The sequence below is a fragment of the Apium graveolens genome, unplaced genomic scaffold, assembly GCF_009905375.1.
Source record: "Apium graveolens cultivar Ventura unplaced genomic scaffold, ASM990537v1 ctg625, whole genome shotgun sequence".
In the NCBI taxonomy this organism is placed as follows: Eukaryota; Viridiplantae; Streptophyta; class Magnoliopsida; order Apiales; family Apiaceae; genus Apium; species Apium graveolens.
The window spans coordinates 12,216-32,565 of NW_027419319.1; the positions used below are offsets into that span (position 1 = coordinate 12,216).

Below are 20,350 nucleotides of genomic sequence, written 5' to 3' on the forward strand. Positions count from 1 at the left end.
TTGATGTCTTGAAATCAAGTATTTTGTGTATTTGATACGTTTTTCTAGTGTTTGTGTATTTCAGGGTATTACTTGCATTTGTGGAGAGATTTCTTCAAGAATAAGCCTTGGCATGTGTTTGGCATTGCAAATGGGAAGATAGGAGCAGAATGCAACAAAGAACGGGAGCAAAAACAGAGTATTTTCCAGAAGGGGTCTGAGCGCCCGCTCAGCACTGCTGAGCGACCGCTCAGGAAGCTGAGCGCCCGCTCAGGAATGCTGAGCGGCCGCTCAGGGACGGAAATTTAAATTATTATTTTTAGACTCCTGATTCTGTTAAGCTTCCAACTTCTGAGATAGTTGGGTTTTGTGGGACTCCTATATAAGTAGTTTTCAGAGACGTTTCACGTGTGTTGAATCGTAGTATTAATCGAGGAGCGAGGAGATAAGGAAGAAGACCGTTTTAGCGCATCGCAACGAAGAGGAAGCATATTTTCTTGTGATTCTTTATTTCGTTGTAACGTTGGATGCTAGTTTTCTTTACTTTGAACCTATTTACTCTTGTGACGTACTCTGGTTAATTATAAGTAGTTTTATTAATTATTCTCGTGTGTTATTATCATGTTTTCATATGAATCCATGGTGACGATGAGTTCAATCATGGGCTAATCGTGATCATGGGGTCGTAACGGATATGCTATGGAATTCTTTAGTTAGTTGTTTAATACCTTATTGTCTGATGATTGTATGATATCTAGTATTGGTTGTGCTTATTCGTCTTATGTGCGTCGCGAACATATAAGATAGGGTGTTAATCTCTTGTGAAGCGACGGTGGATCTTGAGGTTTAGAATTTGCCATGATAGCATAGGTTCATGTATGTGTATGTATGATTAGTGGGTAAGTCTAACCATTTTACTTGCCCTGTGTAATCATAATGAATAACTTGTGCTTAAATCGTTATGTTGTCAAATTTTGTAGACATATAGGGTCTCAACATAATTGATGCCTATTCAACTTCTATCTTAATTGTGGATGCTTGGTAGAATGGTATTAGTACAACAAAAGTTGGCTTTTATCAGTTTCGTGTTGTTCGATTAATATCATCACTATTATATGCTAAGGGTAATAATGATAACTATTGAAGGAAGTAGTAATGAAGTTGTGATCTCATGAGTGTTTTAATATTGTTAATTCGAGTGTCAATTAAGTGCTTAATTCTCGTAGTTAATTGTAGTTAATAATTAGTTAATCAAATCTAAGTGTTATTGTCTTGACATTGAGAAGTAATTATACATTGGTGAGTGAGTGTTAATTGAATATAATTTGTCTGAGTCTTTGTGGAAACGAACTAGAAAGTATTATATATTACTTGCGAACGCGTATACTTGCGTGTATTATTAGCGCATGTTTTCGCCCTAACAGAGACTATCATTGGTTTCCATTCTTTTGGTAGGGATCTCAGAAATTTGAGGTTAGAATCTTTGGTTTGGTAGACTCTTCCATGCAGTTTTAGAGCATTTAGTAGCTTTTGAAATCTACTAAAGATATCAGTGAGAGTTTCACTTTCTTCAAAGTGGAAATGCTCATATTGCTGAATTAGTAACTGCATCTTGTTTTCTCTAACTTGTTTAGTGCCATCACGGATAATCTGAATTGTATCCCAAACTTCCTTGGCAGTTTTGCAATTGATGATGTTGTCAAACATGTCACCATCAACTCCATTGAACAGAATATTCATGGCCTTCTTGTCTATCCTGACTTGTTCAATATCAGGATCTGACCATTCATGCCTTGGCTTGGGAACTGATGGCTCATTTCCAGTTGCAGCTCTCATTGGTACATGAGGGTCTCTCTCTATGCAATCCACATAGGCCTCATCTTGAGAAAGTAAATGAAGATGCATCTTTACCTTCCAGTGATGGTAATTATCTTTGTCCAGAAAATGAATCTTGACTCCAACATCCTTCATGTTCATCTTGTTGTTTGTTGTGATCTTTAAACTCTTTGTTCTTTAAGAGCTTGCTCTGATACCAATTGTTAGTCCCTAACAATGCAACAAGAATTACAGAAGGGGGGTTGAATGGAATTCTTGAAACTTTTTCTGAATTGTAAAATGTTCTAACTTAAAATATATATGTCAGTGTTTTGATTTGCAAAGTGCGGAATGACAAGTCAAAAATGAATCAAAACACAAAGTAATAAAAATACAAGTCTTTAAAACTTTCTGGTGGATTTGAATGTATCCACCAGATATATATATATATATATATATATATATATATATATATATATATATATATATATATATATCAAGAGACCTCTGTGAAGCTTGAATAGCTCACAGCTGCTTACAAATAAGAACAACCAAACTTACAGAGAAATGCTAAAGGATTCAGCTTACAATTGTTTCTCTGAGAAAATACTTGCTTACTCTTGTTGTTGTTCTACTTGCTACTCTTGGTTTATATATCACCAAGATTACACAGTAATAAGACAAGATAATAAAACAAAACCTATCAAGTCTAATACGATGCTGCTTCATTACTCTATTCCAGTATCTTTGAATATCTTCATAATAGCATAAAAATGGCAATGCTTCTTTGTTCTCAAAAACCCAGTTGAATAGGCTGCCACATTCCTTTTGCAAACACTCGACACATGTGACTGTGTTGTCACTGTCAACAGATTTTTGAATTGATCATCCGTCGGATACATGCTTGTTATCCTTCGGGTAGCTTTGTTGATCATCCGTCGGGTAGCTTTGTTAATCATCCATCGGGTAGCCATTTTGACACTTGACTCTATTTCATTTGTGCAGAATTACAAGACATCATCTATTTACATTTAATCAACCTATTCTGCACATCTACTAGCAGTCTACATGATTCATAAGCTACTACAGAATCTATACAAAGGTGTTTGCATAAATGTGCTACATGACTTATTGTTACATAAGCTACTCACTCGATGGATGTCAAATCATCATCCGTCGGGACTATATTGAGTCATCCGTCGGGACTATATTTGATCATCCGTCGAGTGCTACATTTTTTACTAAGTTAAATCTACTAAGGTGTTTTGTTAATGAAATCATCAAGTTCACAATATATTTCCAACATGTATATGTGTAAGTAGTTTGAGAAGACTTGGTTTTCCTTGAACTGTGCAAGGTTGTATTTAAATAAGTCGGGTTGTTTTGTAAACGAGAACAATGTTCTATATATGCAAAATATTATGGTTTGAGTTTAAGTTTGAGAAAAATATGTTATATAAAGATTTGGTTTATTGGTTAAGTACTTGACGAACCGGAATCGATCGAGAATTATTAGTTGGGGTCTGGGGCATCATAATGTGCGGCGTATCTGATGAATCTTGCAACCTTATATTTATCCAATTATAACGGGCATGGGGAAAATGGAGAAGTTTTTGGATCTTTGAGGTTGGTCCAAAGGGTGAGTGGGTTTTTGACAGATAGGTATTCATATTTTAGATTTTTATGGATGTGGTGCCTATGAAAAATGATAGCTTTGGCATTTTGTTCAACAGTTGGGGTTTTTTCAGATCCTATGGTGTCTTTTAGCCCGTTAGCAGTAATATGTAATTCCACATCGAGCACCCAAGAGATAGATAATTATCCCCAGACATATCCAGTGCAACAAATAATTTTGCAAGATTTATCATTCTGAATGTAAAACAAATATTTATAATATTATATAACAACTTGACACATTAAAGAGAGAACAATTAATCATGTAGCATATAGTGAAATTTATAGCATGAAATAAAAATTATATTAACATATTTAACTTTAATTTAAAAAATAATATTTTTTTTAAAATAACATGCATGATAATAATAATAATATTTATAAACTTAAAAATTGATAAATTAGATAGTATCTTTTTGGTCAAGTAAAACAGATCGTACACGAACCGTACCTTCTTTTGTAAGTTTTAACTTCGTACAGAGACCCGAGCTCCTTCTTCTGGCAAAACCAATTGCACCTTCTTTTTTCTTTTCAGAAACTCGTGATGATTATGTGTTATAAATATAAAGTAATAAACTGGTAATAAATACTAAAACAAGTAAACGAAAATGGACGTTGAACGTGCAATGAAGAGAAATAATAGGAATATATTTTCTACTATTCAATCTATGTATGTTACAATAAAGGGCAAGTGATTATTTATGGTGTAAAGATATCGCATCATTAAAATGTGAATATAAGACTAGTTTACATGCTCTCAATTATTAATGCGTGTATTGAAAATAACATTCCATGTATATAGCTCACCAATTCTAGAAATAAATTTTGACATATTGACAATTACTAATATTATAACGGACAAGAAGTTATAATGAGGGAAAATTTCAGGACGTTGGGTGTTCAATAATCTTATATATAGTACATTATTAATATCAATACATTCAAGTTACAAATGTGCGAGGTGAACGGGAAACAAGCTGTGCCGCAAACCTCATTGAATTGCAAAACTTAGTCATTGAAATATGTACCCTGTTGAGCATGCTGTCTTTACATTCTTGTTCATGACCTTTTGTACCCTTCTCAATTATTCCTATTTTATTGTTTGGATCCCTGAACCAAAGATTCCGCATTTGACGTAATTAAATTTTCAATTTTTCTGCTTCAAGTCCTTCTGTTAGAGAATCAGTAACGAACATTACTTTTTGCTGACGTTGCATACGCCTTTTTATAAGTTCTTGAATCGATTGCATGGTTGAAGGTGTTAGCGAGTTTCAAATCACTAATTCTCATAACCAAACTAAAACTCAAATCAAATTTTTCCTATTTTTAACCTCATATTTTACGACTGGTCTAATTTCAAATTGTTGGCGATCGAAATATTTTGTTCACGGGAATTTTTAAGTTTAAATCGGAATACCATAAATTGAGGTCATTTTTTGATTTTATTGATGCATACGTGTAGATCTGTTAATTGTGCGCCTAATAGTATCTTAGTTTGATTTTTTCAAGGTGTTCTAAGATTGCACGGATTTTTCTCGGTTAAAATTTGTAGGTGATCTGATTAATTTGAGCAAGATTCTGACAACCTTTAAAATCTTTTAAACGGAGGGGCTTAATTGGGAAAATTTTGAAAGTTAACCTAAAATACAAAATTTTAATTTAAGGGCCCAAAAGAAGAAAATAATAATAGTTGAAGGACGAATGACATGTCAACAGTAGCATAGCTACGTTATATAACGGGGGTCACTTGCACCCGCTCAACTCTTAAGTGTCTTCTTATTTTTATTATATAAAATTTAATTTTTTTATATTTGACCCCAATAAATAATATTTTTGACATCACTTAATATTTTTAACCTCACTTCTTGACCCCGCTTAATAATATAACTTGTAAAGTGGTGCATAAATTTATCTTTTAAGTTAAAGAAAAGAAATTAAATATACTGAATAAGAGATAAATCGTTAATTATAATTTTGATAAATATAAATAGAAAAAAATATATTTGAAGGTACCGTTGATGAATCAATTATGTTAATCAAGCAATAGTGTAAAGAAGTGTCGTTAAAATTAACTATTTTTTGCATTTATAATCAAAGTTTCATTTGTATTTCAATCTTTTTGTTCGACCCCGACTCAGTTTCGTGGCTGGGCCCCTGCAGGTCAATTATACATTTTTAGCTAAAGCTGCGTTGGATATGTTTTAACTCGTGGCAAAACCAGCGGAGAGAAGCTAAGCTGTTAAAAGTTCCGGGTTGAGCAAATAGAGAGGCAAATAGACTGGACTTTGGAGAAGGGATAAAACGACATTTGTCAGTTGATTCTGACATTCTGTTTATGAATATAGAACAAGTGCAACTGATTAATACACCATCACTTGTTACCAAAAAGCTTGCAATGATCTCTTGTATCACCAGTGACTTGTAATTTCGCTAGTAAATTTGAAGGTTCGAGCACAAAGGTACAGGGTGCCTGCGTATTCAAATTTCTGTCATTCACCCTACAAGAACATTTTCTTCCCTCTAAAATGTTTAAATCACTACAAATTTAGCATCTACAAACTGCCCTATACAACAAACTTTACACAGCTCAAGATTCCCATTTTCATTTGTATGGGAACCTTTCCTATAACTACTCTTTTACAGTAATTTTTTAATACAGATCAACATGTACAAACAAAATTATGAAAAATGAGTGTCAGCACAGCTCATTGTCGGCCAGCATCCTGTTGGACCATGTAATTGCGATTTCAAGTGTTCGTGATGAACCATCCTTTTGCCTACCATGGCTGAGGCTAAATAAACCACTATATACTCCTTCACTTACCACTTTGTCAATTTGTATTGTCAGTCTCCCTAACGTAGTCTGAAAATATTCACAAATATATTATTACTAGAATAGTGTATGAGAAAGGATTGACCCCTTTTTTTTACATTACAACAGCATTTGTATAGCAACACAATTGCATTTAACTGCTTCAATTATTGTCATATTGAAAAAGTGTTGCAGTATGAAAAGCTGTCCTGTTGTAAGAAAATTTAAACCTCTTACATTTATTTGTTGAGTAAATTACCTTTCCGAACGTACTTCTGCTTTTGCAAACAATTTCTAACTTCTGTCCCCTTGGGGGCACATCAAACGACCACTTAAAACACTGGTTCCATTCCGGAGAGGTGCTGTTGTAGATTACCTGACATTAAGAGAGACATCAAATATACGGTTCTACATAAAAATTTGAAATATCAAACCAAAAAACATATTTGATATAATGACACATTGACATGGAAATTAATATATTAAAAAAAAATCTGATCAAAGAAAGGAACACCTTGGTTTGCCGGGAAGGACCATTGCCTATCATCAGCCGACAAAAGGCATTTGTTCCACCTATAACCTGTCTTAAATTGTTTGCTCGCTCAACGGTAACAGTCAAGCAACCTGGTAAACCATGCAAAAGGTTGTGTGCTTTCTCATGAAAACTTGGTGGACAGGTTTTCAGAAGCATTTGAAGAACAGGAATAGCTTCTGCCGCCACTGTTGCCTGAGAATTTGAAATATCTACTGACATGGTGGACCATGAATCTCTGAACAAACATAGGGAGTTTAAAGCAGAATCTTGGGCAGCCTCACTGCCAGATTTAAGTGCTACTATCAGGTGGGGGATACATAATGTAGCTGCTTCAGACACATGAAGCTTAGGAAAGTTGGAGAAGATGACATTAATGGTCTTCAAAATCTGTACATTAATTGTTGCTACTGACCACAATTCTTTCTCTAATGCAGCTGTATGCCAATACAAAAAACAATGCATGGGTAATAAGGATATGCTTATGGATGAAAAGCCTTGAAGAAGCAAACATTAAGTTCGAGCACATTGTGGGTGCCCGGCAGCAAGATATTATAACAAATATAATAACTAATTTCCATATACTAAAATGACGATAAAGATATAAACAGATCATTAAATCTCACTAAATATACAGTTGAGGCAAACCACATATTGTAAGCAGTCGGGCACCAAATTAAGGCTGCCCCGTGTTTTTGGTCCCTCTATAAATAGATGATATTGAATTGTTCACTAAATTTTATTTGTAGTATACTGAACTACCTTGGTTGTCAAATTTAAAATCAACTATACACCTCTTTGTTTGTCTATGCAATATAAAATCAAAGTATACAAGAAAAAGGTGGATATATGTAACCACTGGATTCAGCAAGGTGCTGGTGTTTTATTTGCTTATGGCAATGACTAAGTATCTCAACTTTGATATAAAACCATGTGAAGATATATGTACCAGAACTCGTAGAAGAAAACCCATAATAATCTAAACAATTGAACTACTTGGATCGGAAACTTACCAGTTAGAGATCTGATGAGCTCATTAGATACATATTCCTGAAGTGTGTGATTAGAGAATAGAATATTGATGAGCACTGCTGCCTGTGCAGCAACATCTGGGCTAGGAGATAATAACATTTCCTGAATTACCAATATTCCACCGGCTTCTGCGACCGCTCGCCTATTAGTTCTGCTATGCATAACGAAGTTTTGCAATGCACAAATTGCAACCAATTTTAATTCATCTGTGATCTGATCTTCAAGCAAACTTACCAGTGCACGACATGCGCAGACTGCATCACTGCCTCTGGCAAGTCCTTCATGCTGTGACAGGTCACCAAGAGCAAGAGCCACAAGAAGCATACCTGACAGAGATCTAGTTTGGGGATCTAGCAAGTACTGTGCCAGAGGCGCTACTGCATACTTGCACACCTTCATCTCACGTATTCTTACATTGTTGAATAGAGTTTCAAGTAGTCTTCCAGAGGCTTCCTCACATCGGTGCGACCTTAATAAGTCGATTAGAGCATCAATGGCACCGGCTTTAGCCATCAGTTCACCATAAGAAGATTCGGTCTTCTCATTGAAAACCAGTGCACTAAGAGCTACGGACACAGTGCTTTCCGAGCTTGAGAGCAACATCTTTACAAGAGCTACCAGAGGTATACTAGAGTAGTAATCAGCATTAAAATGTAACAGATTGGACAGAACCGATGCAGCTGATTCCCACAATGCATGAGAAGGTTGAGGATCATCCTGAATGATTACCGCTGCAATCTCAAATATACCCCCAGCTTCAGCAAGGGCCTTTGGCCAGATTAGAGAAAGACTTTCCAGAGCTTTTATTGCGGTTTCCTGTAAGTTTAAGATTCCAGTTCCTGCGAGATGCACAAGAGGAATAATTGCGGTTTTTGTTGTGATGTCTTGCTTAAAATGCTCCTGTGCAAGCAGATGGGAGAGCAATTCAGTAGCAAGTTGCTGAATAGCTTGAGACGGGGATTCCAGAAAGGATATTAAACGTTCAATTACTTCGCTAGGAGTGAGTTTTATAATGTCAAGACTTTGTGGTTTCTCCAAATATTAACAAGTGCTTGCAGGGCACTGTGCTGCCCCCATAAACTAAAATCTGGACGAAGCAAAATTGTAAAGAGAGGCCCAACAATTTTTGCAGCACTATTACTTTTAGCTATGGCACTACAATTTGTCAAGATACGGAAAAGTTCGGATATTGTGGAACATAGTGAACTAGGTGCATTAGGAACTAGTGAGAGACAATTGTCAATTACTCCGGCTTTGACAATATCCAATTTGCATGGAGTTTTATCTTTTCCAAGTCGAATTAAAACAGAGATGCTTGCTTCAGTTAGCCGACTATTTGAGCCTGAAACCAAACCAACAAGGGGTTCAAGAAGATCATAACCTGCTGCAATTTCCACATTATGGTCATCATCCAACAGTCTCTCTAGAGCACAAACACCAGCTTCCACTGCTGTATCCATATCAGATTGCATAAGCAGTATGAGAGGCTCTATGCATTCAGACGCAATTGGCATTGCTCTGATACTTGAACTACTAAATAATACAAAGGAAAGTTCTGCAGCCATGGTCCTGTATTCTGTCGCAGAACTGGAAGAGAGAATTCTGTATACGGCCTCAAGCACATTCCCTTCCACATCAGACAATAAAGCAGCTCTAGACAAATCTCCAGTAGTCAACTTGATCAATGAGAGGAGGGCAACATGTTTCTCAACCTCTAACCCGGCATTGAGCAGGCCAAGCAACGGTTGAACTGCATGCACAGCCAAATCAGAGTTTCTGATGTTCTCATCATTTAATAATTCATTGAGAGCCCTAGCAGCACTTAGCCTGGAACTTCTTGAACCCATTCGCAGAACAGCTATGATCTGTTTCCCGGAGCTAATTGCAGCTTCATATCGCAGAATTTCATGATTTTTAAAACAAAATTGTGAACAGCTCAGCCAACATGTTTTCAATTGAATCTTGAGGGCTCAGTGAAAGATATTTTGTCAAAGCATCCAGTGCTCCCGCTTCAGCCATTAATAATTTGTTTGCATCACTTCCTTCCGCAATACGACTCATGAGCTGAATCGAATATTTAGAAGCCCCGGGTCTATCTGGCATTGGTCTTAAAAGATCTACCAGCAATGGTATAGTCTTGCGTGCTGTGGAACCAGCTCTGATATCTTCAAGTTCAAATAGGTAATCTAAAACAACTTGATCAGGGTTTGGAACTAAACAAAATTCTTCAGACAAAGCAATAAGATTGGGCACATCTAATTCAACAAATCCAATCAGATTAATCAACCGCACAATTGCTCCTGAATTCGCAACTGCAAGTTTTAAACCCTTGCTTCCATTACAAACAATACTAGCCATAGCTTGGGCAGCAAAGTATTTGTCAATCACTTCATCAGATTCTAGCACGACGGCAAGTGATGGTATGATGCGCAAGGTGGCAGGCGATGAAACAACAGTTGCATCCTGGAATAATATGGCCAAGAGAAGGGCACTTATCCATATACCCTCATTATCCCCTGAAGCTGCCTGTGATTGAAAGAAGTGTTGTTTACATGGGCAAATAGATATTTAATTACACATGAAAATACAAACATCATAACAAAATCAAGTAGACATGCATTGCTTTCCGTCAATGCTAACATACTACAATCCATAACAAGCTCATTGGAAACTGATATTAAAATCAATATGCATCCTCATATAGCACAACAAATCCATGATCCCTGGCCTACAGATAATCTATTGCTGTTTAAGGATTGGATAAAATCACAACAAATTGACCTTCAGTTCAAATAAACATCTTGAGTTGCAAGAATTGTTGATCACTCAATTCCTTACACAAACACACACTCCTACAATAACATAGCCCCTTGTTCGTAGATACTTAATTCCTTACACAAACACACACTCTTACATAGCAGAAACTAATCAAGGATGGACTTTTACTGTGCTTAAATGAAGATCCACTTGTAGAGATGGTGGGGAAGTGAATATAGATCAAAGACAATTTCTGTACAAAGTAAATTAAATGTAATGGGTAATATTTATGAAAATATTATATTTCGCTTTGTGTGAGAACATACGTTCTGTTTTAATATTTACTGATGATTATCATTAGCATAGCTCTAGATTCATACATCGTAAACAGATATCATCTTTAAACCAGATCAGTTCGGCACACAATGCAAGGGACAAGGTTGTTTTTTACAGGAACTGTGTGGGCTGTGGAACAATGATTGCATGTGCGCCAAAGGCGTCTTCTAAGCATACCCTAAGCCTATGCTACGAGCTGGGGATTTAAGCAGGCGGCCTCCTGTTTATGTCCTACATGTTGGTTCTTTAAACCACACCCTCCCCGTTATATCAGTTAGGAGCTTAATAGGCCTACTAACGCCCCATTACACCATTCAGATATAGGGGCAATCCAGCTAGTGCTAGAGCCATTTTTCTTTAAGTCTCAAATTCCTACATATAGCAACGGCACCTTAATGCTAAAGGCGGAGTGACAGAACTAACTTTTTCTTTTCGCACCGGGGGTTTGATGACTCACTCCGTCCATCCCCCTAAAAAAGAAAGCAGCCAGAAAAGACATTCTCCCTGACTCCCAACCCCATGCACAAAATTCACAATTGCTAATGCCTGATCAATAATTACTGTACCTTTTTCTTACTGAAAGTACACAGGTGATCTTAGCATTAATTTTACAGATTAAATGGACTAAATTATTAGCCAATAGTGAACCAAATTTTAATTTCCCTGCAAACTACGATGCCTGAAAAAACTTGGTAATGTTTTTTGTACTTAACAATTAGCCATCAACATGTTTATTAACATCTAAAAACAATGCTTCGAATATATGATCTGCATATTATTGCTTATCATTCAAGATCAGCGATAAAGTTCTATAGGTCTGTTATAGAAGTTTACGAAGAACGGTATAAAGGATGAAGGCGATGAATCTGGTGACTGTAAACTAAACATTTGCATCAGGGCCTAACCTGTGGACCGGTAGTGTAACGTGCAAGCTTTTCAGAAAGTGCCTCAAGCCCACCAGCTTCCGCTACAAGGTTTTTGTTTTTGACGTGAAAGGAAGATAGAATGGATAGCAACCATAAGGCCACAGTACCACCCAAAATAGTGGCCGGATCAGGAATCTCAAAATCACCGGCTTCTTGGAAGGGAGTTTTCTCCGCAAAACCTCTAGGAGCTGCAACTTCAATTTCTATAGAATTGCAGCTAGAATTTTTCTTTGTCATCTCTACCAACGTATATATAAGAGGTCTTAGAGATCCTGATGCACCAAGTGCATCAATTGTATTGCTTTTATGTTCTTTAGCAGCAGATATCATTAATGCAGTCGCTCCAACTCTCACTTCTAAACAGGTAGAGTTTATTATCCTTTTAGCCAGCGAAGCAATTGTTCTTAAATTTGCAACCAGAGAGTCACCAAGAAGAGCTGAATGGTCTGAACAAAGTCTAGATAAAATTTCAATTGCCTTATCTTGCACTGAAGATGTTCCATCAGCCAGGCAGTGCATGAGTGGGTCTAAGTTTGATGGAACCTCCGCAAGGGCAGTCCATGAGGAGAAACTCCAGTTCCCACTCCGCTTTGTCCGGGACATAAGTGCAACTACTTCTAAAGACTCTGCAGCTTCATTCACATTCATATCCATGCCCTTTAAGGAACTAACAATTTCAAGAACAGTTAAACGACATTGCGCATTATTTATGAGCACATCACCTACTGGAAAATGCCTCATCAATTGGAGAAGAGCACGTGAAGCACTTTTCTTTCCTTCCAAACTTCCGTCACTCAGGACTCTTATCAACGCTGACACAACATCTTCTGCCAGTGCTTCTGCTGCTATCTTTGAATCAGATAAAAGATTGGCCAATGCAGCCACTGCAGTCTCTGCAGCAGCAATAAAAGAATTTTTTGCTAACTTTATAAGGGGTTTAACATCCCCTTCCGCAATAGAAAACATCTTGTTCCTAGACTTGGTCCTGATCGGACGAATGAGATGACCCAAGGTGCGTGCAGATTCGGCTGCAATGATCTGGGTGCTACTATTAAGAAGCATCAAGCAAGGATTCACTACTTCATCCATTGCAAGACTATCACATATATCTTGTCGGCTGCTGAAAAGATCAGCCAAGACACAGGCCGCGCACCCTTGGGTCTCCTCATCTGAAGAACGAAGAACCTGGACAAGTGATCTCAGTCCTTTATTAGCAGCAGCTCCTTTGTCTACCAGGTCACTTTGCGATGCCGTAGCCAGTACATGACCAAGAATTTTAATTATGTAGACCTTTGAGGTTGGAAGCTCCCCCTGTAGTAAAGCTAATAACTGATTAATTGTGGGAGAATCAGCTACGCGTATAATTTTTATTAAAGCCTTTGCTGATGCTTCTTGTCCCACTGGTCCACCATTTTTTAGAACCCACAAGAATGCCGAAACAGCCCCTGCACTTTCCACACATGCACAGATTTCTTCACTGTGACAACACAAATTCCATAAAATATGTGCCGAGTCCTCCCTTCCCTTCTCAGATCCCATTTCTAGCAGCTGGACAAGTGGAGGAATCCCACCAGCAGCGGTAATCGCCCACTTGCTCTCATCAACTTGGTCAGCAAGGACTGCAAGCATCCCAACAGCATATTCTTGATTTTGCTCACTAGATAAGCCTAGTAGTGAAACGAGTAACTGAATTCCATCTCTTTTACCAATAGCTTCCCAGATGCCAATTCCATCACAGCATAAGCTTATTAAAGAGAGTATTAAAGAATCCTGAACATCATCAATAGCAGTTGTTATGAGTCCAATCAAAAGCCTTTTAGAGTGTGACTGCTCAATGGTTACTGAAAGAAAGGGATTTCCATACAGGCTGGCCATAGCCTCAAGGACACACCCCTGAACCAGCTTATTATCACGCGGCTTTAAAAGGATTGTTAGAGTTCTTTCAATTTTTGTTGCGTCAAATGAATCTTCCTCGAAACCAGATTTCTGCTCATAAATCATCAATAAATAAGCAAGTGTCCCAATTATATCAGCAATTGGAGCAGCAAAGTGTGGCGACTGGCATAGCTCCATAAGATATAGTACTAAAGAAGACATACCACCACAAACATTAGCTAATGCTTGTGCTGCACGGATCTGAAGGACCTGGGCGCCCTCTCCTTGCATACACTCCTTTGAAGGGGCAACTACAGCTCTGATGAGAAGTGGCACACCTTCTGCATCTTTAACAGCATTTCTAGCCTCGGTTGACTTCAAAGTAATAGCTTCCAATGCATCAGCAGCACTTGCACGGGAAGAAAACATTGTTTTCCTTGCCCAATAATCTCAATAAAGCTCCGACGGCTCCAGAATCAATTAGTTTAGGTATGCTATCACTAAAAGCCATCAGTAGGCGGGATAATAGAGATGCTGCATTTGACTGAGCAACATCATTGCTAGACGAAAGAAGTCCCACAATTACATTTAATCCTCCGGCCTCAAGCGTTGCTCTCCAGAACCCATCTTCATCACTGCATAAATTTCTTAAAGCCCCGGTTAAAAAACCTTCCACAACTTTGTCTTCTTTGTTACGGGGGTCTAGCTGCTCCCACAAAGTTGGAACTACCCCTTCTATGATAAATCTTTTTGTTCCTACATGATCATCCAAAAGTCCAACTGCTGAAACTACATATATAGCTTCTGCTGCTGCCTTTCTTGCCTCAAGTGATTCTGATTTCAACAGCGAGAGTAGGGGTGGAATGCATCCACCAAGAAGAACTTTCAATCGTAAATCTTCATCTTTGCACAGAACACTCAATATTGTAGCAACATTCACTTTTGATACCAGGGTGCCACTCCGCAGAATAGATATAAATAATGGCATTGCTTGAGCATGTGAGCCAATAAGAGCTCGTGCTTCCTTCCTTGCCCTGGTAATACCCAGCAATCTTGTTGTAATAAGTTCTTTTTCCTGTGGTGAAAATGTTTTTGCATGAAGCTGCTCAAGAAGATTGGCAACCCTTGATATTATACTATCCGGATCATCCAAATTTGTACTTCCGTCTACTTTCCTGAGAGAGAAAAGGTAGTCGTTCGGTGGGAGAATCAGCATACAGATTAAAATAGTGGATGCAATAATTAGCCAAAAAATACTCCTTTGAGAGTTGAGCATTATCGAAGGAGTCCAGCTTTCTAATTTAAAAGATGACAGAATTAGCAAAATATTTAAAGATTTTGACTGAAGCCTAGTGAAGAGAGTATATTTTACAAAATGTTTAAATTTTTAACATTAGCTTAGAGCAATGTAATATGCTTACACCAAGTACTACGTAGTACGTACAATAAGAAGGTAGTCATTGTTACAACATTTTATTAGGCATCTTAAAAGTTGACTAGTATCAAACTCCGGTATGTAAAAAGTCATTATGACTTACCTAACTTCATGAGTGGATGATGATTGAAGCCTTCTAAGCACAGGGGGGGGAAACTTCGACATTTTACCCAGACTCCACTTTAGAACCCGCCTATTGCTCCTGCAATTTGCAAAAAGTGAAACCTATCAAACGCCGCTTAGGCACTAGCATGATGCAGCACTGGGTAATATAGAGCAACTGTACATGACAACTTAAACAAAGAATTATAATCCTAACAAACTCGACTGATCCAAGTCGATAAGTCTAAAATAATGTTTAATAAGAATAATAAAATTAAAGTTAAATACAATATGGGTTTATGTAGCTTACCCTTTGCGCAAGGTGTGTATCTCTATTTCATTTAACTCATTCTGTGTACCTAAACTATACAAAAACACAAAATGTGTACCGCTGTTAGAGAGAAATAAACGGAGTCATGGTAGGTTAGGTTTGCTATGAACATTTATGCCATTCAAGTACTTCCGTCCGGTATCTTAAACAATCAACATATCCTGGTATCTATGCTATAGCACTTGTCAATTTAATTTAATTTCTCGGCGTGGCATTTTTCCTGCCATTATCATACCCATGAGTATATTCTCTCATTGCCTATATACAGCTCTATATATACTAAATTGGAAGCTGGTATACAAGGCACTAGTTGGTTTCTTAGAGACTTGATGATCACTTAGCTTACTACCCAAAGAATGTCCTGACTATAGTTGTAAGCATAATACCTTCAACCCTTAGTGTTAGGAGTTATCCCACATCGTTTGTGGGAGGGGCAGTTTGTTAGAATATAAACAACCGGAAAACTCCATTTAGTATGAGGCCTTTTGGGAGTGACCCAAAACCAAACCCTCCAGAAGTGACCTAGGAGGAGGCAGATGGGCTAAGGAAGAGGCAGACGAGCTTTCCAAAATGGGTCTATGGGGCTCAAGGAAGAGGCAGACGAGCTTTCCAGAATGGGGGAGTCAAAAAGCCCAAGGATTCCAGTATGGGTCCAGGGGGAGCATATCACACAATCAGAAGGGAATCTGCAGGTGTCGAGCCCGATGTGTAAAGGGGGAGACTGTTAGGAGTTGTCCCACATCGTTTGTTGGGGAGCAGATCACTCGTTCCAGGGGGAGCAAATCGATCAGGAGGTAGATTTGGCAGGTGTCGAGCCCGATGTGTAAAGGGGGAGATTGTTGGGAGTTGTCCCACATATCGTTTGTTGAAGGACATTGCTCCGCAAGCCCAACACCATATAAGTGACACCAATTACTAATTGTGAATTGATCGATTTGGAATTGCCCATGATCAATTTACAATCAAGTATTATTTTGGTGGTTATTTTGATACAAATCCTTGGCGGTGATATGTGTGATTTTTGATAAAATTAGTATAATAGATATAGGTAATGTGTTCAATGAGAGTGGCGTGACTGTTGGATTTTTGGATTTGTGTTACAGACTCCCACACTCAGAAAATGGATGTTGCTTTATTCCCTTTAAATTACAGATTCTAATGCAGATGTAGTTTCAAGATGTAGAATCTATGTTGAATCACCATTTAGCAAGGCTACTAGTACTGAAATGTGTAGGAATCTTTGCTCATCTAGGATAATGTATGTTTATTGTAAAAGTTCAAACCCGCTAAGCCAAGAAAAAAGGCCCTTCATCTTGGTTGAAGTTTGACTACATTGATGATATCATATGTGCCCAACGTGAAAAAGAGCAGCTATAACAGTTGTTATCATTAAAGGGAATTAACAAAAACTTTAATGATACAGAAGACATTTTTGAAGCACTTGGGCAAGTTACAATTGAGTACCAAGAGCATGGTGATAATTGTCATGGTAGTTTTCATGGTGATATTTCTAACTTACAATACTGATGAAGATGTCACTGCTGTTTGAATAAGAAAAAGAAGACAAAAATCGAACGTAGTTGAGGATGGGATAGTAGTGAATGCTTGAATGCTAGTGAAATTATTAAGACAACAACAAATTTTAAATCCATTTGAGAGGGTGATATCTAGATTCTACTTGACTTAAGTGAGAGGTGACAGTGATCAAGAAACAAAGTTGCTAACAGCACAGCACCGATGATGAAGATCATGAACTGCATTCTTCTACCTTCAATGATGAAGAAGATGGGGAACAACATTTTTTATTTTTATAAAAAAATTATGTAGAACATTGTTGATGTTTTTAATGCATGAACCACACTAAAGCAACCACAGAAAATACAACGCATTAATATTGAAAATAAAAAAATGTTGATGGTTTACGATACCGGACTGCAGTACTTTAATGGCAAACATGTTCATAACAAGTTTACTATGACCTTGTATTTCTCACAAACGGCAATAGACATTTTTTTGCAAATCTTTATGTAGTTAAAGTACATAGAATGAGCCATGCATAGGGAGTAAACTATAGATATCTAATAATTATCTAGCATACAAGTAGGCTTGTGGTCAAATAACAATAGCAATAACCAGAGATTTGATTAGCTGAAATCGGCGATTTGGGGCAAATCGTTAAAATGATGAAATTATTACAATTCACCACTTACAGTTACATAAATCACAAATAATCTGCATCAAGATTAGCGGTTTGAACTACACAGATCACTAGTCACGGCTCTCAATTTAAGACGGTTCTCATTGGAATTTGGGCATGACCTTTTAGAAGTATCATGAAAACTTACAATCACAGCACAACCTTCCAACTCCAAAGTAAAAGAGCAATTCATAAGAATCTTTCAGTAATGTAAGTAATAGGTAATGCTAGTAATAGTAAGAATAATTACCAAGACTGAATTGTTCTACCAATTAGTAGGTCGAATACCTATTGCACAACTTGATAATTATGATCCATACCTTAACCAAGATCATATTCTACTGAACAAGTTTTTATCACTCTAGAGAAATATTAAATGGGGAAAAATGCAGAAACAAATCACCTTAACCGATAAAATGGATGAATATTTCCCCCGAAATCCCTTCCTTCAAAATAAACAGAGTTCTTTCATCACAATATCATAGTAACCCACATTGAATAAACCCCGGTTACAGCTAAATTTGCTTAAATGATGAAGAAGCAAGCTTAAACCAGTAAATTTCCTGTAAAATTCAAGAACCATATGAGACTTCCAAACCATCAAAACCCAGTTACAAAATCAAAAACAAATTAAAAAATAAGCATACATTATCCAAAACAGAAAAAAGAAAATACCAATTACAATTCAGAGCCCCATTAATTAAATAAATCAAAGAAATAGTATAAACAAAAGATGAAATCAAGAACCAAGTTATAAAGAAAATGTAAATTACAAGACAAAATGTCATGTTATAACACACAGACAAACAATGAAATATACGTAAACATACATGAGATTACCTTGAAAAAGTAGAGTCTGGGAAAGAAGAACATAGAGGGTAGAGGAGGATTGATTGAAGGGAGGGAGGGAGGGAGGGAAATAAGATCAAAAATTAATTTTCTGGGGACTTATTTAATTTTATTTATTCTTAGTTTAAATTTAGTGATTAAGTTGTTGGGCTAATTTTACATGCTTGCATTGTTTGGTTGGCATGTTGATTTGATGATGGGACAAGTTACAGAGAAACCAGGCGAAACGCTCGGTTCTGGTCCCTGTAATAGAACCAGCCTTTTGCTGACGGAGTTTGCTTTCAAATTTCTATCAGGGCAAAATGCTGAAAATAAATTACTTTCCTCCCACCATTTATTGGGGCAAAATGCTGAAAATAAATTACTTTCCTCCCACCATTTTCCCCCACTAAATACGTATTATATATAGAGAGAAAAGTTTAGTGGAGACCCATTTTTAGATGGAGACTCGAAGACCAATTGTAGACCGTTAAGATTAAGAAGGATATGATGGATCAGATATTTTTATTTCTTTTAACAAGACATTTATACACATACACATACATCTATAATACATCTGTTTAACATCACAATGGTTTTTATATTAGATTTAAATAATATCTTTACCATCAACTTATAATATATCATCTTTAATGCAAACAAGATTTTGAGTTAAATACAAGATCTTTTTTCTAGTCCTTCATGTCAAATAAACGTGTTCTGCAAATAAATTTCAATTTTCTTTTTTGTTTTTGGTAATGATCAGAAGATATAACTAATGATCAGAGAAGGGTATTCGTGCACTTCAATCTCCACCACCTTGTTTTATATATTGTGTTCTGCATGCCTAATTATAATTTATCTAGATTTTAGTGATAGTTGAAAATTGTTGATATATAGTTTTGCATGAATAGTTGTATGTGAAATTATGCTAATTATATTATATTTTTTGACATTTTGCAAGTATTTTCTAAAGTTCTGCACATTCACTATAAATGTTATGCACATTGTGGATAGTTTTACGCACATTTTTCACCATTTTTTATATAGTGAATGATTGTTACGGGAAAGGTGATGGCATAAAAGATTGTCAGTTAATTTTTATATAATAACCTACCCGACCTAATTTTGTGTTGAGTCTACATCACAAGATATAATCTAATCCAACGGTTATAAATAAAGTCTCCATGGTCTCCAGATTAAATAGGTCTTCACATAACTCAACTCTATATATATGTGTATTTTATTTTTATATTTTTTGAAAGCACATTTTTAATTTTTTAAAAAATAACAAAACATATGTGTATTCCTTTTAATAAAAAAATAGGGAATATGTATTCAGAAAAATATTTTAAAAAATAACAAAATATTGTGTATTCCTTTTAATAAAAAAAATTAAAGGAATACATATTTAGAAAATACATATTCACTACAATACAAAATGTCAATACATATTTTCATAATCATATTTTTGTTATTTTTGAAAAAATTGGAACACGCATGTGTATTTATTGAGTATTTTGGCGTGAACCTCCCGTCAATAGTATTTTGGGTGCATTTACCACTAAAATGGTGGATATTTTGATTTTTCGCCTCTCTAAAATTAGACTTTTTAATATATTTATTAATTTTAAAATATTTTTATATAATATTTTTTGATAATAAATTTAACCATGCTTTAATTATGTTGATAAATTTTATAATAATTTATATGTATTA

General features: G+C 36.4%; 1 protein-coding gene across 1 annotated transcript; it reads right to left on the reverse strand.

The window, feature by feature from the left end:
* Positions 1-5,858: 5,858 nt before the first annotated feature.
* On the reverse strand, positions 5,859-18,969 carry LOC141703110 (protein CELLULOSE SYNTHASE INTERACTIVE 3-like). The gene is given in 11 exon segments (XM_074506709.1): positions 5,859-6,331; positions 6,540-6,656; positions 6,795-7,249; positions 7,826-8,884; positions 8,887-9,763; positions 9,765-10,370; positions 11,843-14,161; positions 14,163-14,913; positions 15,277-15,375; positions 18,207-18,366; positions 18,644-18,969. Coding segments are annotated over 9 exon segments (6,414 nt in total). The 5' UTR covers positions 15,339-15,375; positions 18,207-18,366; positions 18,644-18,969; the 3' UTR covers positions 5,859-6,163.
* Between the last annotated feature and the right edge of the window lie 1,381 nt (positions 18,970-20,350).